Here is a 24261-nt window from a genome sequence, read left to right as displayed (position 1 = left end):
GCACTGACAGGTGGCTGGCACTGATAGATGGCACTGATAGACGGCACTTATGGGCACTGATAGGTGGCACCGACAAGTGGCTGGCTTTAATTATTGTAGGCTGACGTTCAGGCTGGAAATAAATTCTACTCAGTTTAACCCTCACTATGCTAATTTAGATGACTGGTGGACTAATGGGTGATTATTATTTATACTAGAGGATAATGTTATTCTGTTCTAATTTCCTCATTTTTTCAGTCATTATCTTATATTATTTTATTTCTCTCATCTGTCACTATATATTTTTCATCAAATTGGTAGTTGAGTGCTGATATTATTACACTACAATTTAAAAAGTAAACTCAGCTTCAAGCTGTCACAGCGAGGTACAGGGCAGCAGAAAATACGCCCCCTTCACACACGGCCCCTTGTAATGTGTCTTATTACACAGGCTGACTGCGCCCGCCCTCTCCGTCCACCAGCTGACTCCGCCCGCCCTCTCCATCCACCAGCTGACTCCGCCCGCCCTCTCCGTCCACCAGCTGACTCCGCCCGCCCTCTCCATCCACCAACTGACTCCGCCTGCCCTCTCCATCCACCAGCTGACTCCACCTGCCCTCTCCGTCCACCAGCTGACTCCGCCCGCCCTCTCCATCCACCAGCTGACTCCACCTGCCCTCTGCGTCCACCAGCTGACTCCGCCCACCCTCTACGTCCACACGCTGACTTCGCCAATGTCTTATCCGACCAGGTATCGGATAAGGCATCGGGAGCATTTGTGCGAGTACAAGTACTCGCGCAAATGCTTGGTATTGGTCCCGATACCGATACTAGTATCGGTATCGGGACAACCCTACTGTGAACCTACATCATGTGTTCAAACGAACTGTCCAGGCAAGTGAAACAGGCCATTGTAAGGCTTCAAAAATGAAACAAATCCATCAGAGAGATAGCATCACAATAGGAGTGGCCAAATCAACAGTTTGGTGCATTATGAGGAAAAAAAAATGCACTGGTGAGCTCAGCAACATAAAAAGGCCTGGACGTCCATGGAAGACAACCAGGGCCGTCTTTAAGGCAGGGCAAAATGGGCATCTGCCCTGGGTCCCAATATTGTTGTGGGGCCCAAAGAAGCTGCCTCATACTTGCCAACTATCCCAGTTCAAATTCCCTTGTCCCTTGAAATTTTAGTCCCGTGCTGTGTCCTGATATCTCAGTGTGAAGTGTTACTAATGCTGCTCGACTCTGCCTATTGTCGTGTACAGATGACTCACCTGCAGACCCTGTGTTTACACGTAAATAACCTGCATTGATTTGTAAATAGCGGCGGCATTAATATGTAAGTAGCTGTGGAGCAGCTGCATTGATATGTAAATAGAGGTGGAATTCCTATGTATATCATGCCTCCCTGAGGTCATATCACCATCACTTCTGCTGAATGCTGCCCACTGGAGAGGTAAAGGGGCATGCTTGAAAGTCCTGCCTACAACTGTGGCCATTAAGCCTAACATCAGCCTGTTCTGCAAAGGTAAGCAAATTGGAGGTGGAACCCCTTTTCAAAATAACATGGTGCCACGGCACCGTGAATTGTGGTGCATGTGAATACGCACATCTCAGCAGATGCGTGAGGATGTTATTAACAATAATGGCACTGCTGTGTATCTGCTAAGGGGCAGCACGTTTCTGTGGTGTCAGGAAAGTGATTTTGCATGCGTTCCCGACACACAAATGTGAAAGCAGGCTAAATGTCTCACTTATATTAGTGGTCATTGTAAATGTTCTCATTACATTGGGGCTTGGTGTACAATTCTTTCATTCACACTAGTGGCCAGTGTGAATGTCCCCCGTACATTGGTGGTCAGTGTAAATCCCTCCTTAAATTAGTGGTTCCTGTGAATGTTCCTATTACATTAGTAGACAGTGTAAATCCCGATTACATTAGTGGGCAGTGTAAATCCCCATTACATTAGTGGTCAGTGTGAATCCCCATTACATAGGAGTTTTCAGTCTATTGATGGGTCCCCTCACCTCCCAAGTCCATGGTATGCAGGGAGTGAGGAGATGATGTGCTGTAACCTTTCGCAACCAATCAGTGAGCAGTAATGATGTGCACTAACCTCTTGCAACCAATCATTGAGTGGTAAGGATATGCAGTAACCGCTAGCAACCGATTAGTAAGTCGTAATAATGTGCAGTAACCTCTAGCAACCAATTGGTGCGTGGTAAGGATGTCCAGTAACTGCTAGCAACCAGTGAGCAGTATTGATGTACAGTAATCTCTAGCAACCAATCAACAAGCAGAAGTCATGTGCTGTAACCTCTAGCAAATAATAAGTGAGCCATAATGTGTGCTGTAACCTCTAGCAGCCAGTCAGTGAGTGGTAATGATACACTGTAACCTCTGGCAACCAATCGCAATCGCTGCCTGATCTGATTCAGTAAACCTCTTTTGAGTCTAGCTGCTATTTATTGGAGACTCAAACAGGTGGAGAGTGAAATTGCATGGGGGGACCAAGAAAATATTTGCCCACGGTCCAATCAATAATAAAGATGGCCCTGAAGACAACAGTGGTGGATGATCGCAGGATCTTCTCTATGGTAAAGAAAAACCCATTCACAACATCCAGACAAGTGAAGGACACTCTCCAGAAGGTGGGCATATTATTGTCAAAGTCTACAACCAAGAGAAGACTTCACAAGAGCAAATACAGAGGGTTCACCACAAGATGCAAACCATTCATAAGCCATGAGAATAGAAAAGCCAGATTAGAATTTGCCTAAAAACATCTAAAAAAGCCAGACCAGTTCTGGAAAAGCATTCTTTTGACGGATGAAACTAAGATTAATCTGTACCAGAATGATGGGGGAAAAAAAGTGTGGAGAAGGCTTGGAACAGCTCATGATTCAAAGCACACATCATCATCTGTAAAATGATGGCATAATGGCATGGTCATGAATGGCTTCCAGTGGCACTGGGTCGTTGGTGTTTATTGATGATGTGACAGAAGACAGAAGCAGCCAGATGAATTCTGCAGTGTTTAGAGATACTGTATACTGTCATGCCAGATTCAGCCAAATGCAGAAAAGTTGATTGGATGGCGCTTCACAGTACAGATGGACAATGGTCCAAAACACACTGCAAAAGCAACCCAGGAGGTTTTGAGGGAAAAGAAGGCGAATATTCTGCAATGGCTGAGTCAATCACCTGATCTCAACCCAATTGAGCATACATTTCACTTGCTGAAGGCAAAACTAAAGGCAGAAAGACCCACAAACAAAGAACTGGAGACAGCTGCAGTTAGAGCCTGGCAAAGCATCAGAAAGGAGGAAACCCAGCCTTTGGTAATGTCCATGGGTTTCAGACTTCAGGCAGTCATTGCCAGTAAAGGATTCTTAACAAAATATTAAAAATGAACATTTTATTTATGATTATATTCATTTGTCCAATTACATTTGAGGCCCTGAAAATGGGGGGACTGTTTATAAAAATGGCTGTCGTTCCTAAAATTTCTTCTTGATATGTATGTTCAACCCCTTGAATTAAAGCTGAAAGTCTGCACTTCAAATTAATTTGGATTGTTTCATTTTAATTTTATTCTTGTGGCATACAGAGACATAAGTATGAAAAGTGTGCCTGTGTCCAAATATATATGGACCTAACTGTAAATATAACGTGTTTGTTATTTTTAAAAAAACAAAGCTTTAATAAAACTGACAATATATAGAAAAAGCATCACACATAATGTTTGAATATAAAAAAGTAATCTATGTCATGATAATAGCAATTTCCATGCCATGATAATACCAATCTCCATGCCATGATAATACTGGAGAGAAGAATTAAACATTTATAAACCATAATCAGCTGGGCCCCCAGGCATGTTGTGCTCAGTTACAGATGTTACGGTATTTTTGCTACCTGTGTTCTGGCCTCTAATAAAGGACCTGTCCTGATGGAAGATAGATGACCGAGGATAGAGGCATACAGCGCTCAGGACTCTTACATGTAGCAATAAAGATAGATGACAATAATATATTGTACTCGAGTTGGTAATAACCATAGCCACTGGTTATATAGTCACACATATATGACATAAATCAACTTTCATTATCTAGTTGCAGTAAATTTCATCATGTTTCCAAATGCAGTTTTTTTTCACACCACAGTTAAGCAAAAACTATAGGTAAAGAAATAAATTAGTTTTCTCCTAAAACAAAGAAGACATACATATTTTTCATAGATAAAACAAATAGTTCATTTTCCATACTTTGCTAGTTTTGCTAGAACCTTAAAACCACTTCCCACCCGCCAGCCGTCAAATGACGGCGGGGCGGCACGGCTCTCGTTCTGGGTAGACGTCCTATGACGGCCCTCCACAACGACCGCTCTCGCGCGCCCGTGGGGGCGCCTATCACGGCGATCAGTGGTGTGGTGTGTCAGTCTGACACACTGCTACACCAGTCTCAGTAAAGAGCCTCTGACGGAGGCTCTTTACCACGTGATCAGCGGTGTCCAATTATGGCTGATCACAATGTAAACAGGAAGAGCCTTTGATCGGCTTTTCCTCACTCGTGTCTGACAGACGCGAGTAGAGGAGAGCCGATCAGCTGCTCTCCTGACAGGGGGGGTCTGTGCTGATTGTTAATCAGTGCAGCCCCCCCTCGGATGCCCACCCAGGACCACCAGGATGCCACCAGGACCATCAGGGATTGCCACCACACTAGACCTCCAGGTATGCCACCCTAGACCACCAGGGAAATGCCAATCAGTACCCAGGCAGCTGCCAATCAGTGCCCATCCCCAATGCCTGCCAATGCCATCAGTGATGCCTATCAATGCCATCTATCAGTGCCGCATAGCAGTGCCCATCAGTGCCTGGTATCAGTGCCCAGCAGTGCCGCCTATCAGTGCCCATCAGTGCCCAACAGGGCCGCCTATCAGTGCCACTCATAAGTACCCATCAGTGCAGCCTTTCAGTACCCATCAGTGTTGCCTATCAGTGCCCACCAGTGCCACCCATGAGTGCCCATCATTGCCGCCTATCAATTCCCATCAGTGCTGCATATCGGGGCCACCCATCAGTGCCGCCTACCAGTGCCCATCAGTGCCACCTCATTGGTGCAACCTCATCGGTGCCGCCTTATCAGTGCCCATCAGTGAAGGAGAAAACTTACTTATTTACAAAATTTTATAACAGAAACAAAAGAAAAACTTTTTTTTTTTTTTTTTTTTTTTTTTATTTTAGGCCTTTTTTTATTTGTTTAGCAAAAAATAAAAAACGCAGAGGTGATCAAATACGACCAAAAAGAAAGCTTTATTTGTGGGAACAAAATGATAAAAATTCTGTTTGGGTACAGTGTAGCATGACAATTGTCATTTAAACAGCGACAGCGCTGAAAGCTGAAAATTGGCTTGGGCAGGAAGGGCGGTGTAAGTGCCCTGTATTGAAGTAGTTAAAGCCGTATTAAACTCAAAACCAAAACTGTAATGTATTGCAACTTACCAAACATTAGACGTGGTGGCTGGATTAGTGTTCTTTTCTAGACTTTTTTCCCCTCTCTTTTCACCTGGTGATCTGGCCAGTAACACACTTCCTGTATTAAAGTGCCTTCACTGAATGAGGAAGAACAGGGGCACCTTGCGACAGCAGCATTGTTAATCTGGGGGGAGGGGAGTGTTAGATGCACTAGCAGATTTAGATACACTAAAAAATCAAAGCTGAACTCCAACAAACACTTTATAAGCAGTTACAGAAAAGTTTCTTTTTACTTTTGGTATAAAAGTTTTATGTAAATAAATAAAAGCTGATCATTGTAAGCACTCCTGTCAGTAGTAGATAGTTGGTCTTAGCCATGCAACTGTACATCTTCAGTTCAGCTTCTACTTTGTTGAAAAACAACAGACTTACTGGCCAGACCACCAGGTGAAAATAAAGGAAAGGAAGCTTAAAAAAAACCCCAATGCAGCCACATATAAGAATTGGTAAACTGGAATATAATAAATGTTTTCTTTTGGGTTTAATACTTAATACTTAATCCTAAGTGTAGTTTTTATATAAATCAATACAAGATTAATTGAGAGTAATTGATTCCCACTGGGATTCCAATATGCTGGCTCCTGGGATTACACTGCAAAAAGGACTGCTGCTTTCTGTGTGGAAGCAGTAGTATCTCTGCAGCAGTCTGACACACACCTCACTATGTCAGAGATTGGGCCCTCCAATCAGCAAAGCTCATGTTCCTCACAGGGGGTGTGTCAGACTTCTGCAAAGAGATCACTGTTTCCAAACAAATAGGACAGTCTTCCCTGAAACAGTACTTTATCGACTTGGGGAGCATTTGGCTTAACTGAAAACAAAAAAAATTTCAATTATATCTGTTGACTAGCCATTGAATCTTTTTCGCTGATTTACTGAAAAAGTACAACTGGATTCAACCACTTAAGGACCGCCCCACGAACATATACTGTGGCAGGGCGGCATTTAAGCGCGAAATCACGTACCAGTACGCGATTCCTCTTTTCGGCTCTGGGGCGCGCATGCGCTCTGTCGGAGCCCCGCTTCTGCTTTGATTGGACAAAGCGGGAGCAAATCAGCAGGAAACCCAGCGATCGTTCAGAGAGAGGCAGAGCGATAAACAAGCCAGGTCGTTGTTCTGCCAGTAAGAAACACAGAGACCTTGTGTTTTTGCTAATCTGGAACACGAATATCTGTCTTTCTTCAGTTAAGCCATCCCCCACACAGTAAGAAAGCACTCCCAGGGAACACAGTTAACACTTTGATCGCCCCCTGATGTTAACCCCTTCCCTGCCAGTGTCATGTATACAGTGGCATTTTTTTAGTACTGATCACTGTATTGGTGTCACTGTTCCCCAAAAAGTGTCACCTAGTGTCAGATTTGTCCACCGCAATGTCGCAGTCCCGCTAAAAAACGCTGATCGCCACCATTACTAGTAAAAACAATTAAAAAATAAAAAGTCCATAAATCTATCCCCTATTTTGTAGACGCTATAACTGTTGCGCAAACCAGTCAATATACGCTTATTGGAATTTTTTTTGGCCAAAAACATGTAGCAGAATACATACTGGCCTAACTTGATGAAGAAATTCTTTTTTTTTTACTTTTTTTTATTGGATGTGTTTTTGTTTTATAGCAGAAAGTAATTGTTGGTCTTTTTTTTTGTTTATACCGCAAAAAATAAAAACCGCAGAGGTGATCAAATACCACCAAAAGAAAGCTCTATTTGTGGGGAAAAAAGAACATCAATTTTTTTTTTTTGGGTACAGCATTGCACGATCGCACAATTGTCAGTTAAAACAACACAGTGCCGTATCGCAAAAAATGGCCTGGTCAGGAAGGGAGTAAAACATTCCCGAAGCTGAAGTGGTTAAAGAAGGATAAAGCATACTAGAAATAAAAGGTTCTGGAATAATGAATGCATTGTTATCTGATTGTAATGCTTATTCTTAGGTGTATTTCACAAAATTTAACATGCACCGTTACAGTTAGACGGCAGTTCTATGAAATTTTTATGAACACCCCTAAAATTACAGGTACAATAAGTAGAATCATACAGCAGTACAATCTCTCATCAACAGCAAGTTAGAGTTATGTCATCCCTTATAAATGTCCTTGTAACTCTAACTGAGAAACTAACAGTCAGAAATATAATGTTAGTAAGAAGGGCCCATATGCTGACTAAGAGCCTCCAGATTCTTTTGAGTGCTTCTGTATTCAGTGCTTCTTGATGCAACTACCATAACCTGTCAATCCGTGAATAATTATTTCCCTTGTTCATAAAAATCTTAGTAACTATCAACAATTCACTCACAACTTGATGCATATGAAACAGTGGTTGTCCTATATTTGGAGTATCCAATACAAGCAAAAACAGTTGCCTAGATGTTGTGGTATTTTTCAGGCTGTGAACTTTAATCACACAAGTCTTCAGACAGCACTATGGCCAGTACCAGACATCTGCAAATCTACCGTAGGTGTTGATCTAAACTCAAATGTAAAGATTGGTTATCTAGTAGGGAATATTTGGAAGGATTAACTGTGCCTAATTAGTACCCTGAAATAATTACCTTTTGTCAAGAATTTTTTCTAATAAATAGCTGTGCACTTTCATTACCTAGGCAGTCCTGTTTCATGAGGGTGTGGTATTGGGGAGATTACACTCATGTGGTAGGTGCTTTTTCAGAGTTGCGTCAGTCCAAACTGCATTTTAGGGCATGGCAGCCCACTTTTATTAAACAAAATGGAAAGTTCACATAGACATGAGTTACCCATGCAGTGGTCCTTCCACATTAACATGAACAACGAAAATACTAAGCCACCTGGCTCCCATGTTGGCAGCACCTCTGCTCTTCTTACCAGTCTCTCTTACTGTGTTGTCCAGATCTGCTGGTTCCCTTAGCTCTCTTAGCCTTTAGTCGCAATGTCTTGCTGTACAACCCAACCCTGGCCTCTGGATAGGGGTTCTCCTGACACCCCAATAGGAGCTGACCTGACTCCTGGAATGAGACCTCCTCTCTCGCTACTGGCTGCGGCACCATTGTCCCCTGGGTGAGACCTCCTGTCTTATTGCTGCTGGTTGGGGGCGCCTCTGACCCCTGGGTGAGACCTCCTGTCTCTTGGCTGCTGGCTGGGGCACCTATGACCCCTGGATGACCACCTTCTAGCTCCCTCATTGGGAGCTGTCTCCAAACTGGGAGCTCTGAGCAGATTGCCCGTCTGATAAAATCCGGACACAGGATTGAAAGTTCCAATCCAGAACTACAGAACCCATAGTAAACCAAAAAACACAGCTTTTTCCACTCAGAAATGATAGTTCTGGAGGTCCCATTAACCCCATATTCTCCTCCATTTTCACAGTGACAAGGTCTCAAGGGTTATACATGTATTGTATATCTGCAGTGTGAGATCATCTAAGTCAGAGATTTCTCTGAATGCTATTCTCAGGAGAGAAGAGAGATTTGATGATGTTACTACTGTGCTGCTCACTGTTCTCCTTGCTGGGGAGGAAGCTGTACCTAAGGACCTGCAGTACAAAGATCTTCCTGTTTTTGCTTAATTCAGTTTGTAGCTCTCTGCATTCTCCACCTTTCTTCGTGTTCTTTGTTACCTGGCTATCAGTCATCAGAGGTAGAACTCTGACGTAAGGTAGCAAAACTCTGTCTACAAAATTGGCCACCTCTACACAGAGACAGAGTGAGAAGCAAAGCATGGTAGAATGGTAAAAAAAATATCTCTTAGAGTTTGCAAGCAATATTGGTGACTAATCATTTGCCCTTTGCTAGCCTTTTTGGATACAGCTCTACAGTTAAAAATCTTCTTTAAGACTGAAACCTTAAAAATCAGAAAGGTGCTTAAAACAAGGTTAAAGTGGAAAAATCTTAATACACTCTGGTCATCTGGGGACATATTTCCACTTTTTCCTGGCTCAGGTTTAATGCTTCCTGTTTATTTTGTAATCCCTTAATAGAGGTGATGATACTGATTCTATGGAGTTTATTTACTAAAGCTGGAAAGTGCAAAATCAGGATCACTTCTGCATAGAGACCAATCTGCTTCCAGGTTTTATTGCCAAAGCTTAATTGAACAATCTGAGGTTGGAATATGATGGAATATGATTGTGGGCAAGCTGGAGAATAAACATAGACATAGGAGGCAAAAATTCTGAACCAGTAAGTAAAGGTGACACCAGCTTAGCTATGCTTTGTAGCGTGGGTATACAAATCACAAGACAGGATTAAAAGACCGAAAATCATTTGGCAGATTAACAAAAAACATGTAAGATTTGTATAGTACAGTGAGGGAAAAAAGTATATGACCCCCTGCTGATTTTGTACGTTTGCCCACTGACAAAGAAATTATCAGTCTATAATTTTAATGGTAGGTTTATTTTACCAGTGAGAGACAGAATAACAAATATATCCAGAAAAACGCATTTAAAAAACGTTTTAAATTGATTTGCATTTTAATGAGTGAAATAAGTATTCAATCCCCTATCAATCAGCAAGATTTCTGGCTCCCAGGTGTCTTCTATACAGGTAACAAGCTAAGATTAGCAGCACTCTCTTAAAGGGAGTGCTCCTAATCTCAGCTTGTTACCTGTATAAAAGACACCTGTCCACAGAAGCAATCAATCGGATTCCAATCTCTCCGCCATGGTCAAGACCAAAGAGCTCTCCAAGGATGTCAGAGACAAGATTGTACCTACACAAGGCTGGAATGGGCTACAAGACCATCTCCAAGCAACTTGGTGAGAGGATGACAACAGTTGGTGCGATTATTCACAAATGGAAGAAACACAAAATAACTTTCAATCTCCCTTGGCCTGGGCTCCATGCAAGATCTCACCTTGTGGAGTTTCAATGATCATGAGTACAGTGAGGAATCAGCCCAGAACTACACGGGAGAATCTTGTCAATGATCTCAAGGCAGCTGGGACCATGGTCACCAAGAAAACAATTTGTAGCACACTACGCCATGAAGGACTGAAATCCTGCGGTGCCCACAAGGTCCCCCTGCTCAAGAAAGCACATGTACTTGCCCGTCTGACGTTTGCTAATGAACATCTGAATGATTCAGAGGAGAACTTGGTGAAAGTGTTGTGGTCAGATGAGACCACAATCAAGCTCTTTGGCATCAACTCAACTCGTCGTGTTTGGAGGAGGAGGAATGCAGCCTATGACCCCAAGAACCCCATCCCCACCATCAGACATGGAGGTGGAAACATTATGCTTTGCTGTGTTTTTCTGCTAGGGTGCAGGACAACTTCACGGCATAAAAGGGACGATGGACGGGGCCATGTACCATCAAATCTTGGGTGAGTACCTCCTTCCCTCAGCCAGAGCATTGCAAATGGGTCGTGGATGGGTATTCAGCAATGACAATGACCCAAAACATATGGCCAGTGCAACAAAGGAGTGGCTCCGGAAGAAGCACATTAAAGTCCTGAAGTGGCCTAGCCAGTTTACAGACCTTAATATCATAGAAAATATGTGGAGGAAGCTGAAGGTTCGAGTCACCAAAAGTCAGCCTTGAAACCTTAATGACTTGGAGAGGATCTGCAAAGAGGAGTGGGACAAAATCCCTCCTGAGAACCTGCAAACCTGGTGGCGAACTACAAGAAACATCTGACCTCTGTGATTGCCAACAAGGGTTTTGCCACCAAGTACTAAGTCATGTTTTGCAAAGGGGTCAAATACTTATTTCACTCACTAAAATGCAAAATAACTTTTTTGAAATTATTTATTCTGGATTTTTATGTTGTTCTGTCAATAATTGTTACAAAAAACATACCATTAAATTTATAGACTGATCATTTCTTTGTCAGTGGGCAAATGTACAAAATCAGCAGGGGGTCAAATACTTTTTTCCCTCACTGTATTTTCCTGTTTGCTTGGAATCCTGCTTTAAATCATCTGTGGTAACAGCTGAATACTGAATGCAGCATGAGGTGACCAACATTAAGCATTTATCAAGATGAAGAGAACAACCAGCATTCTGAAGAACATGGCCAATCATTAATCAAAAATTGCTTTGCTTTGTGATTTCCAACTATGACATCCAAAGGAGTTGGGAGCAATAAGTCTAATAGGTAGCAGAGCTCAGTGATTGCTTTGAGGCTTGATAGTACTGTTACCAATGAGGTCTTCCTGTCGATGGACAGTAAAGCCCACATTTTTGTATTTTTTTACTGCCATTTTCTCCATAAAGCAAATTAAAAGAAGCCCTCCTACACCCATTATTTCTACAGTAGTTCGGTTGTACAATGTCAGTGGCTCAGCATGTCAGGGTAAACAAAATCAGCCAGGAAAACTAATCAAGGCTGAAAAACACAAGTTTGTGTGAGTGATGTAAGATATTTTATCAGCACTGACAGAGTGATTAATATGAGTGTTGTCTGCCCAGGATCCCTGGTCCTTAATGTCTGCTTCCTACTAGATTCAGGGAGTGGATGTTGAAAAAAAAAACAGGTTTCCGGAAGATTATTAATATACTTTCATGCTCCAGTGGTTAATTAATATTCTTTCATTTGCATATCTCCCCTTTTCTCTCTCTCTTGCCTGGAGTTGTCATTTCTAAACATATGATCATAATAAACGATCATGCTCTGTTTTTCCACCAGTGGCTGCCAGCAAAATTAATCTTCTGCTTCACACTCAGAAACCAATGTACCCACCACCATATCACAGCTTGTACAGAAAGCTCAGATCCACAGCTAGTGACGTGCTCGATGTGGCGTGCCAATTTTCACTTACTAGATAACGGCTTTTTACACAAGCCAGAAGTGTAAGAACTAGGGAGGTAACGGCAAAGTAGAGTTAATTACATTTATCCTATTTTCTGTGTAGTAATTCCAATGTCATATGTTTTTGCTCTGCTACTTGTAAAAATCACAAAGCAAAGATTTTGGCAGCATGTCTTCAGTGCAAAAAATAAACACGTCTTCAGAATGTTTTTGTTGTTTCTTCGAAAGCATTATGTTATCAAAGCCTCAGAAAATAAAATTAACAAAATGGCTTGTTTGTAAGAGAACTAAGTGGTTATTAGACATCAGCTTCAATAAAAAGCTTAAATCCCAACATTATTTTTGGATTTAATTCATTTTAAAATGTGTAATGCATTTTGCCCCCTTTCCTTCCATCATAGTGTGTAATTGAGACCCTGTTTTGTGATTGGTCCTCTAATCTAGAAAAAAGGACATTGGTTGTTGGTTGGAGGAGATGTTCTGCTGTCAAAGGGAGAAGACCTTTTCCCTTCCCTTACACTTGGGATATCTGAGAGATGAGAGGTATTATGAAGATGGAGCCAGAGTACACCTGTTGGTCTCTCTGTGAAGAGAATTCAACAAGTGTACCTGTCATTGTTGGAAGTTGTAATTAAAGGTAACACCTGGTCTACAAAGTTATTGGGATATCATATCTGCTTTTGAGAAGAGACTTTTCAGGAAACAGTTTTTATAATTTGATAAACTCAAGTGTGAGGACTCCAGATATTAAATTCATGCCATAAACATTACCATGTAAAGATAATATTGGCAACTACAAGGGGCTGACAATGGCTGGGATTGAGGGTGCAGAATTCTTTGAAGTTTAGAAACATCAGTAAAGCATACAGAACTTGGGGTTGTGTCAACCAGTTCTATTGGCATTCATATCGGGCATCAGTAATTCTCCCATGAGGCCTAAAAAGAGAAGGGGAGGAAGCCACCCCCACTGGGAGAAGGCAGCGATTATGGCTAGCAACTATATTAGCTGCTAGCCATAATCGCAGGTAAAACCCAGCATGCTGGTTGTACCCAAGTTGATCAATCAACTTGGTACATTCAGAATGCCCATTCACGGTTTGAATCTCAGCTGGTTCCTGCTGAACCGGCTGAGATTCTAACCATGTATGGCCTGCCTTAGTTAGCTTTCTTTGCCTCTCTTATGTAGTAGCTGTTGTTTGAACCCCCTTTTCTACATGGATCACCTCTATGGCCATGTTACATATTGACTGACCATTTCATAAATATGACAGATTCCCAAAGGACTGCTGTGTTTGGATAAGTCTTTAGGCCAGTGAGAGTTCACATGGGCTACTCAGCCTCAGTCAATACAATAAGACCAGTGATTACTAAAGTTGGTCATGAGAACTCTATTTATTGAACATTGTAATACCAGTTCATAACTACTTTTGTTTTAATTCATAAAGAAAATCAGGTCATGTGCACAGATGTGGGCAGGTGTGTTGTATTCTATGCTAAAACAGGTGGGCTCGGACTCAACCTTAGTCAACTTATTAGGAAAAACACAAATCCCCTATTTCCTATGAACAACACTGTCACAGGAATGAAAATAGCTGGTAACTCCCATGCCGATCTCAAACATACTGGCCTACTGGGAAATGTAAATAATTGACAGAAACATAGGCTTTAAAAACCAAAGCACCAAGTGGAAATTTGCATAAACAGGACGAATGGCAATGCTTATAGAACCCTGGTGGAATTGAATCAATCCCAATGCAGGTAATGTTGTTGCTTCTTCGATCCAAGTAAATATTTAACCCTGGTGGAAATAAATGGTGACAATGCAAATATCAGTCACTCTGAGTAACAGCTCCAGTCTTATGCTAGATCTGGTACCTGTACCCTGTAAAAAACAAAATCAGAAGTAATAAGCAATAGTTAGATGTATAGATGACATGTGGGTATCATATAATCTTAATTTTTGAATGATTTCTGCAGATTGTTTGGTCTGTTTTGTCGCATTTTTCTGTCAGGTGTGTTGCATTTCTTCTCTATATGCCTAATCTTTATTTTTCTCATTTCCTCTTTAGGCTAAATATTGGCAAGAGTGATATTCTCACTTTTTTTGATGGCGATGATTTGACAGCCCGTGTCCTAGGTCGGTACACAGGGACACACAATCGTTTCAAAATCTATACATCTATGGCAGATGTTATTGTCCAGTTTCAGACTGACCCAGGGAGCAATGTTTTTGGCTACCAACAGGGTTTCATTATTAACTTTTTTGGTAAGTTAATGTGTATACTTATTTAAGCAACCATGTTGCTATGGGGTTGACACAAAACTAAAGGCAGATATTGTGTAATTTACCTTTCTGGCAGCCTGTGTGTTAAAATTCTGCTGCATTGCTGATCCCTGGCTACTGCAGGTATGCAACACTAAAGCCTCGTACACACGATCAGAGTTTCTGCAGACAAAACCTTGGACTTTTGTACAAAGGCGTGTGCCTGAATTTTGTCTTGCATACAAACGGCAAGGAATTGTCGGCCAACAAACATGAACGTAGTGACGTACTACGTGGTTTTTCAGCTCTTTAGTGCCACCCTTTCGGCTCCTTATGCTAATTTCGTGTTAGTAGAAGTTTGGTGAGTGTTGATTCACGCTTTTCATTTCGCGCTATTCATTTCGTGCTTTTCAGTTAGTTTCTGAATGGCCGTTCGTCAACCAGACATGTTGCAGAATCGGAGGCGATAACGTGCTATTTATTATTGGCCTTGGAGTTATTGCTTTGACCAAAGTCCAGTCCAGGAACAGGATGAGGAGGAGTTCTTGGACCAAAAATTGGTTGCTTTATTAATTGTGACCAATTATATCATATGCCTTTGCTGCGGGAGCTCCGGGAGAATAATCCAGATGGTTTTCGGAATTATCTCCAGATGATGGACCCCTGCTTTCACCAACTCTTGGCATTGTTGACCCCCTATATTAAGAAGCAGGACACATGCATGAGGCTTTTATTTTATTTTTTGGTTGAATAATAATAATTTGATTTGGTATATTTTCTATATTTTTGGATGCATAAAATGCACTTTTTGGTTAAGTTCTATTGGCAGATAGCATGTCTAATTTTATTTGTTTTCTTTTTTTAATGCACAATAAAACAATTGTGTAGAATAATACTTGTCTATGTGTTTTACTTCAAATGACAGTTTGGGAGTAGGCAGTTACATTTTAAAAAAATACAATGTAAAATTAACAAGGGATACCAATATAGTTGTATCTTTGATCTTAAAAAATACAGGATAATGGTGCTGTGGTAACTTGCCCAAATAAAAAAAAAAAGCAAAATAATATTATTCTTGATATAACTAGAAAAAAAAAGCCTTAGAAAATGAGTTTGCAATAACTCCATCAGTATCACCAGCAAGGCAGCTTCATTGTTATCCCATTAAAGAAGAAGAGAATGTGCGCTGCATTTCGAAATTTCATAATTTGCCACGTCAAGAATGTTAATTCTCCATTACGAACGCTAGTTTACAAGACCGACCAGTTCTGGCTCGTCCTTGCTTCCAAGCATGCGTGTTTGTACTTTGGACTTTTGTCAGACAGACTTGTGTACACATACTCGGAAAATCCAACAACAGACATTTGTCTGCAGAAAATTTTAAAACCTGCTATCCAACATTTGTCCACGGAAAATCCGACAACAATTGTCCGATGGAGCATACAAACGGTCGGATTTTCCTCCGACAGCCTGTCATCACACATTTCCCGTCGGAAAATCTGATCGTGTGTAGGTGGCTTAAGGCTTCATGTACACTGCTGCTGCTAAACGGAAGTTTAGGAGCAGTTGTGCTTTTTTCAGCTGCGCCTGAACTCTCCTCTATGTTATCTTATCAGTACATGTACACAGGGTCCTTTATAGTAGTTTCTAGGCAGTTGACTTTAGAAGCATTTCTTGGAAAGCAAAAAAAAATGCGTTCAGGATGGATGTTCAGAGTCATCTGAAACGCCAAACACCTGTAACAGCTTGGTAACAGCGGTAATTCGCGTTTAGTTTTTAATTTTTGACTATTAAAAAAGAAACTTCTAAACGCAAACGCAGCTAAATGTGCACTAAACGTGGCATGTAAATGTGGCAAAATGGACGTTTTTAAACATCAGTAACTATCTGTCAAGTCAAATCATTCAGGGGAGGTTGTAAAAAGTCCCGTGTACATTAAGCCTAATGCCGCGTACACACGATTGGACTTTATGGCATACTTGGTCCGGCGTACCGGATTTCGTCGGACAATTCGAACGTGTGTGGGCTCCAGCGGACTTTGTTTTATCAAAAGTTTGACGGATTTAGATTTGAAACATGTTTCAAATCTATCCGACGGACTCGAGTCCGGTCGAAAAGTCCGCTCGTCTGTATGCTAGTCCGACGGACAAAAACCGAGGCTAGGGCAGCTATTGGCTACCGGCTATGAACTTCCTTGTTTTAGTCCGATCGTACGTCATCAGTACGTCGGACTGGTTGATCGTGTGTAGGCATGTCCATTCATTCGGAAAGTCAGTCGAAAAGTCCGCCGGGCAAAGTATGCCGTAAAGTCCGGTCGTGTGTACGCGGCATAAGAGTTTTTAAACACTTGCTCTCCCACAGAATGAGCCACTGCCGGCTTGTATGTCCCAAAAGAACTGGCATGGAAACCACAGTGCGTGGTATTCCTCAGATTGGGAAATGTCAGATACCTGCAGCAGCTGAGGATCACCAACCTGGCAGAGGTTTAACACAGGGGCCGCTGTTAAGAAGGAGAAAAAAAGTTTTGGCATAGAAGCACTTTAAATTTTGCAAACTTTGAATATAAGAAAGTTACACTAAATTGAAACCTTCAGATCAAATATTCATGGCTATAGCCAGGCCAGGAATAAAATGGGCTTATCTTGTTTGACATTTGTGCAAAGAAATTAGCAATGATAGTTTCAAAGACAAAAGACTTATGGGAATCCTATGTACAAAGCATAGTTAGACTGGTTTTACAAAGGCTTTGTCTGTAGTCCATAGGATCTCCCCGCTGAGCAGGCAGATGACAGGTCCATGTCTACTCCGCTTTGCAGCAGACACGGGCACAGCCCCACTGTTCTCTATGGGTCTGTCAGATGGAAATGGACCGCCTGTCCGTTTCCATCTGACTGTCATCCGCTGTTTTTGGTGGACAGGATTGGATCAGATGCTGACGGGTGTCAGCAGACACATGTCCCCTGACATCCGCTGCTCCATAGAGAACTATGGATGGTCCGATCAGATCCACCTGAAAAACAGACAGGTGGACCGAATCTGACAGCCCATGTGAAATCAGCCTATAGCACAAAAAAAATATTGAGCCCTCTGCTCCACTTTCCTGTCACTACATCACAAAACAAAAATGATTTTATAGGTTTTGTGTAAAGAAGCTACATGTAAAGTTCACAAACGTGTATAAAAATCCACTCTTGCCTGTACAGAGTTATCTAATGTTTCTGTATTTTTGCTGCATGCTCTTTGTGAACAGCCATTGTATGCCAAAGGAGGCACACAAATTGCTGATGGTAGATTTCTTCTATAGGACTGCAGAACAGGATTTTTATATATATTCTCTCTCCTGATAATCTCCTAAAACACATTAATGTTACCATCTTGTGAAAATGTTGTAATGTGTTTCTAGTGACCCAACCCCCCTAAAATTAGCCTATCAAAAGGAAATTATTATTTTGATTTAAAATGTATTTCTTTCTTACCATGAGTAATAACACTGGTTCCCAGCAGCAGATGACATGGGCCCAGGCCAGTGAAGAATTATGGTTGTTTCTTGTCAGAAAAGACTGCAGAAAGTCTATTGATTTCAGACAAACAAACTCTGTTTGGGAGACTTGCAATGAAATACGAGGGACACCAAGGTACAATCATGGTAGCCTGTGTATTTATGTAAATACACGCTATGCATACAGATAAGGCTTTTAAAACATAAGCACATATTGATAAGACTGTTAAGAATAAGCTGAACTCTTTCACATGTATATCTTAAAGATAAAAAAAAATACCATTATTTCTTTTTTTTTTAAATCATTAAAATAACACCTGGTGAACCTGTCATGAAGGTCCTTGTGCAGGATCTTCCTTTTTTAGGGTGACGGTGCTCTGTCAATGTCTTCCAATTGTGCCCTTGAATTGTTGCTCTGTCGCACTCTCCCGCAATAGAGACTCCAAGCTATGCACATTGTACAAGCATGTTTCATCGTTGTCACCTCCCCTGGGAAATGCCATGCAGCCACTTCTGGAGCTAGTGCACGTAGACAGGAAAGCATACAGGAGATCAGCAATGAATTGACGCACAGGAAAAAAAATAGGGCAAAAACAATATATTTTTTTGGTCAGTTTTTTATACACACTGCTTTAAATGTCATTCAGTTAGGATTTGCATCTACTTTTACCGTTTTTAATGGTTTAATAGATTGAATGATATTGGATTAGTTATACTCAAACACATTTTAACCATTTGAAGTTTATAACGTCTTTTTGTTTCGTTTTCAAAATTGCATGCTATTTTTAGCCTATTTTTATTTTAACCACTTGAGCCCCGGACCATTATGCTGCCTAAGGACCAGAGGTCTTTTTCCAATTTGGCACTGCGTCGCTTTAACTGCTAATTGCGCGGTTATGCAATGCTGTACCCAAACGAAATTTGCGTCCTTTTCTTCCCACAAATAGAGCTTTCTTTTGATGGTATTTGATCACTTCTGCAGTTTTTATTTTTTGCGCTATAAACGGAAAAAGACCGAAAATTTTGAAAAAAAATGATATTTTCTACTTTTTGTTATAAAAAAAATCCAATAAACTCAATTTTAGTCATACATTTAGGCCAAAATGTATTCGGCCACATGTCTTTGGTAAAAAAAATGTCAATAAGCGTATATTTATTGGTTTGCGCAAAAGTTATAGCGTCTACAAACTAGGGTACATTTTCTGGAATTTACACAGCTTTTAGTTTATGACTGCCTATGTCATTTCTTGAGGTGCTAAAATGGCAGGGCAGTACAAAACCCCCCCAAATGACCCCATTTTGGAAAGTAGACACCCCAAGGAAATTGCTGATAGGCATGTTGAACCCATTGAATATTTATTTTTTTTGTCCCAAGTGATTGAATAATGACAAAAAAAAAAAAAAAAAAAAATATTTACAAAAAGTTGTCACTAAATGATATATTGCTCACACAGGCCATGGGCCTATGTGGAATTGCACCCCAAAATATATTCAGCTACTTCTCCTGAGTACGGGGATACCACATGTGTGGGACTTTTTGGGAGCCTAGCCGCGTATGGGACCCCGAAAACCAATCACCGCCTTCAGGATTTCTAAGGGTGTAACTTTTTGATTTCACTCTTCACTGCCTATCACAGTTTCGGAGGCCATGGAATGCCCAGGTGGCACAACCCCCCCCCAAATGACCCCATTTTGGAAAGTAGACACCCCAAGCTATTTGCTGAGAGGCATATTGAGTCCATGGAATATTTTATATTTTGACACAAGTTGCGGGAAAGTGACACTTTTTTTTTTTTTTTTTTTTTTTTTGCACAAAGTTGTCACTAAATGATATATTGCTCACACAGGCCATGGGCCTATGTGGAATTGCACCCCAAAATACATTTAGCTGCTTCTCCTGAGTATAGGGATACCACATGTGTGGGACTTTTTGGGAGCCTAGCCGCGTACGGGGCCCCGAAAACCAATCACCGCCTTCAGCGTTTTTAAGGGCGTGAATTTTTGATTTTACTCTTCACTGCCTAACACCGTTTCGGAGGCCATGGAATGCCCAGGTGGCACAAAACCCCCCCAAATGACCCCATTTTGGAAAGTAGACACCCCAAGCTATTTGCTGAGAGGCATGGTGAGTATTTTGCAGCTCTCATTTGTTTTTGAAAATGAAGAAAGACAAGAAAAAACTTTTTTTTTTTTTCTTTTTTCAAATTTCAAAACTTTGTGACAAAAAGTGAGGTCTGCAAAATACTCACTATACCTCTCAACAAATAGCTTGGGGTGTCTACTTTCCAAAATGGGGTCATTTGGGGGGGTTTTGTGCCACCTGGGCATTCCATGGCCTCCGAAACTGTGATAGGCAGTGAAGAGTGAAATCAAAAATTCACGCCCCTTAGAAAGCCTGAAGGCGGTGCTTGGTTTTCGGGGTCCCGTACACGGCTAGGCTCCCAAAAAGTCTCACACATATGGTATCCCCGTACTCAGGAGAAGCAGCAGAATGTATTTTGGGGTGTAATTTCACATATTCCCATGGCATGTTTGAGCAATATATCATTTAGTGACAACTTTGTGCAAAAAAAAAAAAAAAAAAAAAAAAATTTGTCTCTTTCCCGCAACTTGTGTCGCAATATAAAATATTCCATGGACTCGACATGCCTCTCAGCAAATAGCTTGGGATGTCTACTTTCCAAAATGGGGTCATTTGGGGGGGTTTTGAACTGTCCTGGCATTTTATGCACAACATTTAGAAGCTTATGTCACACATCACCCACTCTTCTAACCACTTGAAGACAAAGCCCTTTCTGACACTTATTTTTTACATGAAAAAGTTTTTTTTTTTTTGCAAGAAAATTACTTTGAACCCCCAAACATTATATATTTTTTTAAAGCAAATGCCCTACAGATTAAAATGGTGGGTGTTTCATTTTTTTTTTTCACACAGTATTTGCGCAGCGATTTTTCAAACGCATTTTTTGGGGAAAAAACACACTTTTTTAAATTTTAATGCACTAAAACACACTATATTGCCCAAATGTTTGATGAAATAAAAAAGATGATCTTAGACCGAGTACATGGATACCAAACATGACATGCTTTACAATTGCGCACAAACGTGCAGTGGCAACAAAATAAATACATTTTTAAAAGCCTTTAAAAGCCTTTACAGGTTACCACTTTAGATCTACAGAGGAGGTCTACTGCAAAAATTACTGCCCTCGATCTGACCTTCGCGGCGATACCTCACATGCATGGTGCAATTGCTGTTTACGTTTGACGACAGACCGCCGCTTGCGTTCGCCTTAGCGCAAGAGCAGGGGGCGACAGGGGTGCTTTTTTTTTTTTTTTTTTTTTTCTTTATTATTTTTTTGCTTTTTTATCTTATTTTTAAACTGTTCCTTTCATTTTTTTTTTTTTTAAATCATTTTTATTGTTATCTCGGGGAATGTAAATATCCCCTATGATAGCAATAGGTAGTGACAGGTACTCTTTTTTGAAAAAATTGGGGTCTATTAGACCCTAGATCTCTCCTCTGCCCTCAAAGCATCTGACCACACCAAGATCGGTGTGATAAAATGCTTCCCCAATTTCCCAATGGCGCTATTTACATCCGGCGAAATCTAAGTCATAAAATGCTCGTAGCTTCCGGTTTCTTAGGCCATAGAGATGTTTGGAGCCACTCTTGTCTCTGATCAGCTCTATGGTCAGCTGGCTGAATCACCGGCTGCATTCTCAGGTTCCCTGTTGAGACAGGAGAGCCAGAGAAAAACACGGAAGACGGTGGGGGGGGGGGGCATTCCCTCCCACGGCTTGTAAAGGCAGTCTAGAGGCTAATTAGCCGCTAGGATTGCTTTTACATGAAAGCCGACCGCTGGCTGAAAAGAATGATACCAAGATGATACCTAAACCTGCAGGCATCATTCTGGTATAACCACTCAAAGTTGTGAATGGCGTACCTGAAGACAAAAAAATGGTTAACAATAAAGCACAGTAAACAATAAAGTATAAATAATTACATACCTGAAAAACAAACATGATAAAACATAATAACAATAACAATAACAATAAAACACTGCAGAATAGAATACAGTAAAAAAAGAGCAGAACAATAGAGAGAGAGAATAGAGAGAGAGAACAATAAAACAACAACTATTTTTTTTTATTTTATATATATTTTTTTTTTTTTTACACTTTTTTTGTAACTAACTTTTATAACTGTAACCGGTTCCAGGTTCGGGTCTCTCAAAATGCGATGGCATCTTGGGAGACCCTGTGAAAGTGTGCCTAGTCTGTGCAATGCTGTACCCTACGCTAATACTCAACTAGTGTATGGTAGCGTTCAAAACATTCACCAATGCAAAGACCAGGATTGTCAGGACAGGAGGGACAATAATAGCGGGTGTCACGCCTATATCCGCGTTTGCTGCAGACACAACATCTTTTTGGGGGGGGTTCGTTGGGTAGGGGTACTCGGGAGCACATAAAAATGCCTCTCATGCAGCCGACTGCATTTCGTTGGGGGATGTGAATGGGGGAAGTACGGGCGCTGCAGAAGTGGTGGGTTCCCAATTAGGATTGGCGAATGCAGCAGGAAGGGCACTATGGGCACGACGGGCCTGTGTTTGTCTTTTTGGTGGCAGCGGGACACTACTTGTGCTTGCCACCTCACCAGCTTGAACTGCACTTATGGGACTCACCACGCCACCAAGTGTTACTGCAGTGCTGGTTTGACTACGACCGGGGTGTACTAGGCCGCTGGTGCTTGCCAGTTCAATAAAAAGCTTCCAAAAAAACTGTTAGCGATCGCAGGGATCAGGCCTGACTCTGCGAACGCTGCAGTTATGCGTTTAGTGTTTTGTAAGTGACAGTGATCGATCGATACTGCACTTGGGTGGGCTGGACTGGGCCGGGCGGAGGGGCAAAACGCAGGTGCTAGCAGGTATCTGGGTTGATCCCGCTAACACTGCGTTTTTGGGAACCCTAAACTGCTGGGGACGCTAGTATAGATCTGATCTGATCGGATCAGATATTGATCCGTTCAGATACTATACCACTAAAGGAGGCGTATGCTGCGTGCGTGGGTGTTAGTGGTACTGGCGCTAACCTGACGCTGCCTGGGGCCGGTGCTTGCTAGTTCACCAAAATGCTACCAAAAAAACTGTTAGCGATCGCAGGGATCAGGCCTGACTCTGCGAACGCTGCAGTTATGCGTTTAGTGCCTTGTAAGTGTCAGTGATCGATCGATACTGCACTTGGGTGGGCTGGGCTGGGCCGGGCGGAGGGGCACAACGCAGGTGCTAGCAGGTATCTGGGCTGATCCCGCTAACACTGCGTTTTTGGGAACCCTAAACTGCTGGGGACGCTAGTATAGATCTGATCGGATCAGATATTGATCCGATCAGATACTATACCACTAAGGGAGGTGTACGGTGCGTGCGTGGGTGTTAGCGGTACTGGCGCTAACCTGACGCTGCCTGGTGCTTGCTTGCCAGTTCACCAAAATGCTACCAAAAAAACTGTTAGCGATCGCAGGGATCAGGCCTGACTCTGCGAACGCTGCAGTTATGCGTTTAGTGTTTTGTAAGTGACAGTGATCGATCGATACTGCACTTGGGTGGGCTGGGCGGAGGGGCAAAACGCAGGTGCTAGCGGGTATCTGGGCTGATCCCGCTAACACTGTGTTTTTGGGAACCCTAAACTGCTGGGGACGCTAGTATAGATCTGATCAGATCAGATATTGATCCGATCAGATACTATACCACTAAGGGAGGCGCATGCTGCGTGCGTGGGTGTTAGCGGTACTGGCGCTAATCTGACGCTGCCTGGGGCGACGCATATCACCACCGGGCGATCAGGGGGCTAAACCTTTATTCGGTAATAAACGGCGGGTGCCCTGACACTATAAAAAATAAACGAACTAACCTGCGTCACCCGTAACGGTTATACGGTGATCAGTGGTGAAAGGGTTAACTAGGGGGCAATCAAGGGGTTAAAACATTTATTAGATAGTATATGGGGGTCCCTGTCACTATAAAACGCTGACGGCGAACCTAAATATTTACCTCACTAACTAGCATCACCAGCGACACTAATACAGCGATCAGAAAAATGATCGCTTAGCAACACTGGTGACAGGGGGTGATCAAGGGGTTAAAACTTTATTAGGGGGGGTTAGGGGGGTACCCTAGACCTAAAGGGGGGTAATACTCACTGTCCCAACACTGTAACTGTCACAAACTGACACTATGCAGTAATCAGAAAAAAAAA

The 24261-nt window shown here is 41.9% G+C and overlaps 1 protein-coding gene across 3 annotated transcripts in view; it reads left to right on the top strand.

Moving 5' to 3' along the window:
• The window catches only part of SEZ6 (seizure related 6 homolog), a 955479-nt gene that overhangs the window by 798512 nt on the left and 132706 nt on the right, over nt 1–24261 (top strand). For all 3 annotated transcript variants that reach the window (XM_073616801.1, XM_073616802.1, XM_073616803.1), the window contains one exon: nt 14311–14507. In XM_073616801.1, the coding sequence (XP_073472902.1) occupies nt 14311–14507 (197 nt within the window). The remainder of the gene's footprint in view (nt 1–14310; nt 14508–24261) is intronic.

Source organism: Aquarana catesbeiana, linkage group LG02 (genome assembly GCF_042186555.1).
Source record: "Aquarana catesbeiana isolate 2022-GZ linkage group LG02, ASM4218655v1, whole genome shotgun sequence".
NCBI lineage: Eukaryota > Metazoa > Chordata > Amphibia > Anura > Ranidae > Aquarana > Aquarana catesbeiana.
Note: the sequence above shows the minus strand (reverse complement) of the source record. Positions and strands in the feature narration are given on the sequence as shown.